The sequence below is a fragment of the Parus major genome, chromosome 23 (assembly GCF_001522545.3).
Source record: "Parus major isolate Abel chromosome 23, Parus_major1.1, whole genome shotgun sequence".
Classification (NCBI taxonomy): domain Eukaryota; kingdom Metazoa; phylum Chordata; class Aves; order Passeriformes; family Paridae; genus Parus; species Parus major.
In genome coordinates, this window is record NC_031791.1 from 4,517,782 (window position 1) to 4,523,976 (window position 6,195).

Here is a 6,195-nt window from a genome sequence, read left to right on the forward strand (position 1 = left end):
CGCAGCTCGGGCCCAAGCAGCGACGGCAAATGGCGCGCGCTCCTCCTTCTCCTCATGGACGGCGGCGCGACCCCGGCAGCACGCGGGGTTTCCCGGAACTGTTTCCAGGGACCGCTGCTTCGCCCACTCAGGAGCCCGCGCTCCAGACGGGCAGCCGGCAGCACCAATGAGGTGCGAGAGGCGGGACGCGCCATTCCTCCCGGCGGCCAATGAGAGGGAGGCGCAGTAACCAATCGCGGGGCGCCTTCCACCCGGCGCGCCGGTAGGGCCGGACCGGGGGCATTTAAAGGGGCAGCGCCTCCCGCGGCCCTAACAAAGAGAGCGCGCGGGGCCGCTGCGCTCGGCTCCGCCCCGTGCGCCCGGGGCGGGGCCTGTGCTGAGGGGGAGAAGCCGGAGCTTCCCCGGGCCCCGCTCCCCGCGGTGCCCCCGGGGCCCCGGCGCGGCCCTGTCTGCCCGTGGGGCCTCTCGCGCTCTCCGAGCCGTGCCAAGTGTGAGCCCCCGGACCGGGACTGGCCGCGTGGCCCTCCAGGCCCGAGGAGGAGAAACTGCGGCTGCGGGAGTTGAGGGTCAGGCTCATCTCAGGACGCTGGCGTGCGGGGCTCTGCAGATGCTAATCTATAATTAATCGGTGATTAGGTCTTACTTGCCTGCTCACCAGATTTTCTTGATCAGGCTCTCGATGAGTGCAGACTGGACACAATAAATAGATAAGTCGGGAAGAAATCAGCCTGTTGGCACCGATGGTGTTGTGCTGCCTTCACGTGCTTATCGTGCTGTTGCATAACGTGAAAGTCAATGTGTGCTGGGTTGGGTCAGGCTGAGTCCCGGAGTGCTGTGTCAAACCAAACCCGGAGAACCTACGGTCATATAAATTGTGTATCTGGAGTCTGGTAAACAAAAGGAGCAGCTCATGTACTTGCAGAGAAGGTTCTTCCAGTACCTTCACCCCAAAATTATTCTCCTGAAGATGGCATGAACCTGTGTGGTGAATCACATGTGTGTGATGCCCGAGCACTGGTAATGTGGGGAAGAAGCGGTATGTGGCGTCCAATGTTTCTAAACCAGAAGTTGGAGGCAAATTTGTGCAGATACTGGAGGTTCAGGCTGAGTTGCTGAACCTGTCTGGTGGGAGACATGCTGCTTCTCTTGTAGAATTGGCACTGCCTCAGTGACTTGAGATTTGGCAGTGGAGCCATATCTTCAGTGCTGGATGTAAGGTCTGCTGTGGTGTAGAGATGGAAGGAGGGCTAATCATTCATTGTCTTGTCCATCCCAGTTCACTGCAGCGGTTTTTGTGGGAGTTGAGAATGATGGGTTAAAGGAGTTCTCACAATACAAGTACTGAGAGGAATTGAGGGAGCTGAGCATCTTTAGTAAATGACAATTAATAAATGTCCTGCAAAGCTCTTAATTTTTTTATAATATAGTATCCAGGATTGAATTATGAAGTATAATGATGTATGTCCTGTCAGCTGGCAACTGAACATAAGGAGGCTAATGAGAAAAATGTATATTGAGGTATGTATGTTTCTGCAGTGTTATAAATTGAAAATAATTTCAAGAATATCTCTAGCAACTACCACCCTAGGTTCTGTGTGCTTTGCAGTGCTTTGTTCTTTGGTCTCACATTCCACACTACAGCCTCAGCCCAAAATGATCTGAACTTCGGACACCTCTAGCCAGGAACAAGCTATAGCCTGCAGATAGTTGGATTAGTGCCAGACAGCAAGTTGTGCCTGAGAGGAGGCCCTAGATTTTGCTAGATTTCTCAAATTTAATTTTTGCTAGAAAATGCCAGAATGAGACTAGTTACAGCTCTCTGTGATTCAGTCCATACAGGTACATGTGAGATCTGATTTAGCCCTGGACCAAGGCAAAGCAAAAACTGTCTTGGAGCCAAGGAGAGAGTTAATCTCAACTGCTGAGAGCTGGGAGGGCAGGACAGTCCTGCTGCCCCTGACCATGCAGAGGGAGAGCCAACCTCTGGCAAGGAGTCTGCCTTGCTCTGCTCCTTCTGTGAGTCCTGCGAGGGGAAATGCTGACCAAACCCATGAGGGGACAAAGCAAAGGAAGTGAAGTTTCCAGCTTTTCCACAGCTTTATATATTTACTCTGCTACCTGTTGACATTTTCCTATGTTCAGTGGCCAGAGGTTGCTGAGGCTCGGTGTTTTCCCATCAGTCTGTCACTTCTCTTCCACACTGGACTGAAATTCCTGTGTGTTCCACAGTTCCACATCAGTGGCAAGATGAGAGTTGAATCTGCTGTAATTTGTAGGTGAGCTGTTAACTTAGATATGGAATATGATGTTTCCTGATGCTCTAGGCTTCTTATCCTGACCAATCATTAATGCAGCATATTATGGATATGTTACAGATGTGCCTACCTCCAGCAAATATCTTATTCTCTGGAGCTCTGGGTGCAGTTCTTACATGTATGCTAAATCCCAGACTTTCAGGGAGATGTCTATTTAAATAAACTTCAAACTTTATGTATCAGTAAGGAACTTTCTGAGCACCCCCAGTGTGTTCCACTGCCTCTACAGCAGGGAAATGCTCAGGAAAATTTCTGCCTGCAGAGGCCATGCTACTGTTATTACCCTGTGCACATGTTTATTTTGCCTAGCACACAGCCAGTGTATTTGATTTTTAGGAAAACACACACATGTGCTTTGTCTTGCCTCTTTCCCTTTATCTGCTCTGGAGTGGGGAGGTTGAGTGTGACAAAAAGGCCCAAAGAGACCAGACTGGGCTACCTGAGTGCCTTGCACTAAAACCAGCTTGCTAAAGATCTTGGATCTCGCTTTCCTTTCTCTTCATTTTTTTCTCCACCCCTGAGCCAAGGATTCTTGGCAATTTCCATCACATTTGTGTAGGATGCGGCACAAACCGAGCAACTTGGGAAATAGCTTCTGTTTGCTGCAGCAGAAATCACCAGCTCAGTCTGAGCTGAAAACAAATTGCACTTTTCCTGCTCCTGCAGTGGCCAAACCGTGTTGGGCCATGATCTTTAGAAGTGCAGACAGAGGATTTGGTGTTAAAGAAGGATAAGCATCTTATTGAGACATAACTGCTCCAAGAAGTGAAAGTCTTAATGGAGCTGTGCTGTAGGTGGCTATGGGAAGTCGGGGTGTTGTGAACAGGGTCAGGCCAACCCTGAGGAACTAGCGAATAACCAAGATACACCAGTTTTAGCAGAGAAGAGAGAAGAATCCATTTCTTTGTGTACACCTGTGCCTGTGAGACAAAGCAGGGACTAGTCATGCCATCAGCCATTCCAGAGCAGTTGAGGAAGCCCAGAACCATTAGTCCCTCTATGGCCTGTTATCTGAGTTCAGCACTATCCTTGCAGCTTTACCAGTTTCAAACATCAGCTTTGGGTTTGCTCTGAACCAGAATTTGGTTTTCCAAAAGACAGCTAAGCCCTGTCTTCCAGGTCACACGGACTGAGGGGGAGTCCTGGAAAAGTCTCTAGATGACTTGTGCCTTTTTAACTCCCCAGCAATCACCTGGGTCCAAGCTATAATCTTGTTTTACTCCCCAGCATTCCTGCTCTGGAATCCTGCAGCAAACAATCTGTAGCTGGCATCTTTCCATCCATGGGCCCTGGAAATGGTGACTGAGCCCAGACAAAATGCTTGCTGCAAGTCATTCAAATGCTCATGTCATTTGCCGACGGGCAAGAAAGCTCTGTGGTGTAGCAAGGTTCTGACTTACACACCACAGTCCTGAGGGACTTCAGAGAGTTTGTAACACCTCTCTCTGTGGCACAGTAGATCACAAAGTTCCAAATCACTGCATTCCCAGTCTCATAGCAAATCTCTGCCCTGTTTGGGCAGAGGCTCCGTGGCTGAGCTTACACAGTTAGTGCACCAAAATGCACAATAAAACCCAGAGATGTGAATTTAAACCCTCATCTGTTCCCTTCTGAATACAGAGTTGTCCTAATATTTATATATTCAGCTCTCCACAGTCCACTAAAGCTGTTATGCCAAGCATCTCACTAGTGATTCTTCAGCTTTTGGGGAAGCCAACCCCAGCTGACAGATACAATAGGAAAAATACTCTGAAAAAGGTAAAAAATTGGATTTTTTAATAGGTATAACCCAAACAGGTCAATAGTATATTGCTTTTCATGACTCGGTTTGTGTCACCAGGTTCAGAGGTGGGGAAGGGAAGGTACTTGTATTTTGTTAATTATTCGTTAATTAGCTGTGGCTAAAAGGAGCAAAGGCCACTGCAAAGCTCTGTATGCTGCCTTGGCAGAACTCGCCTCACCACCACCTCCCACAGCCTGAGCACAGGCAAGGACACTCCTTAGCCTCTCTTCCAGGGCTGATCACATGGGTGACACTTCACTGAAGAACAGTGTTTAAGGGCATCAGAGTGACAGTGGTGTCATTTACTCTGCAGACAAGATGTACCATTACCTGCAATATTCACCAAGTGAGGGTAGCCCAAAGGGAGCAGCTGGCTGGGGATGTATCAGGGAACACAGGAGAAACTGGGACACTTTCAGCCAGCCAGTCACACCCTTGTAAACCACTTTCAACATCAAAGGCATCATTTGCCTCCTGCACTTTCAGACAGGGCAGTTCCAGGCACAGACCCACCCAGTTCAGTGTCGTTGCCACCCTGTCAGTGCTGCACAATAAGCAAGTTTGGGCAGATTTACAGACGTGACAGTGCAGGTATACAAGGAAAGATGGTTTCTTACCTGCTTGTTGATACATAAAGTCCCCTTCTTGTCAGTGCTTACCGCAGTAAGGCCACATTGTTTTGGGTTACTTACTGTGTGTTTTATGATGTGCTTCCTACATTAAAATGTCACTAGTGATTGAAACTGCATAAAATTAGTCTTAAGCCATCCTTCTTTAGAAAGAGAATTAGCTAAGGAATAGAAAAGTTGAGGCAGTAAAAAAAACCAAAACCCTAATCTACCGGGCAGCTAAAATTCGTTGTGGAAAAGAACATTCACATGGAAACCAGGATGTCGGCTGTCTTGCTCCAGGAACTAGGACCACCACAAGTGACACCAGCAGAACTTAGAACACTATTTTTCTTTCTCAGTTTCTGAATACAATTTTTCTCTCTTGGTTTATGGCAGTAAACACTAGGTGCAACAAGTGAACCTTATTTTTTTTGTCCTCTGCTAGTTCAGTAGAGATAACACCCCCCTAGGCCACAAAGAGAGTTTTCTTGAAACAAAGTTACATCTCTGAGAATGGATTGCTACACAGGTGCCATTTCCCCCCCAACTCTTCTTGTAGCTTTAAAGTTATCCCACTAGGCACAAATGGTCATTTCTTTCATACAAATCTAAAAAAACCCAGTCCTGTACGAGCCTGACTACTCGAGAGTGTAGCTTTACTTTGGAGTATGGTTTAAAACCAGAGAATGAGGTTGGTTATTTTTGTTTTCATTGAACAGTTACTGAACAAGAAAGTGAGACTGAGTAGTTTATTTGATGATGTTTCAGACCATAATTGGATGGATTTGGATTATGTTGACCAAAAAATACAGTCTTCACGCTGTTTTACACCATGATCATTATTGGCCATGCACATTCAACAACAGCACCAGCTTAGTCATCTTTAAGCTGCTTGATCTTATGCTTATGGCGCTCGATTTCTTTCTGCAGACGCTCAATCTCTTTTTGGTGGTGGTGGATCTCTTCCTCGTGGTGTTTCCGTAAGGCAGAGAGCTGCTCCCGCTCCTTTTCCCTGCAAGAGAGGACGGCAGGAAGTGAAGCCCCGCAGCCGAGCGCCGGCGGGGGAGGCCGGCCGGGCCCTGCCCGGGGCTCGCGGGGAGCGGCTCCACAGGCCCGGGCCCCGCTCACCTGAAGTACCGCTCCTCCTCGGCCGCCTGCTTCTTCCCGAAGGCGCCGCCGGCCTCCCGGATGGAACCGCCGCCGCCGCCGCCCTTCCCAGCGCCTTTCCCCAGCTCGCCCAGCTGCGGGAGAGACGGCGGTGAGCGCGGAAGGACAGACGGACAGGCAGAGGGACAAAGCGACAGACTGACGGGCAGACGGACGGAGGGACAAAGGGACGGACGGACGGGCAGAGGGCTGGACGGACAAAGGGACGGACAGACGGAGGGGAGAAGAGACACTCTCGGAACACCCACCTGGTCGGCGCCCGATCCCGAGCTCCAGCGCTGCTGCTGCGCCAGCAGAGCCCCACGCAGGCCGCCCCGCG

At 49.6% G+C, this 6,195-nt stretch overlaps 1 protein-coding gene across 1 annotated transcript; it reads right to left on the reverse strand.

The window, feature by feature from the left end:
• Positions 1 to 5,444: 5,444 nt before the first annotated feature.
• ATP5IF1 (ATP synthase inhibitory factor subunit 1) lies at positions 5,445 to 6,190 on the reverse strand (the record flags this gene model as incomplete). The annotated part of the gene is made up of 3 exons (XM_015649064.1): positions 5,445 to 5,721; positions 5,838 to 5,950; positions 6,125 to 6,190. Coding segments are annotated over 3 exons (318 nt in total), but the record flags the coding sequence as incomplete, so codon positions are not given.
• Positions 6,191 to 6,195: the final 5 nt, after the last annotated feature.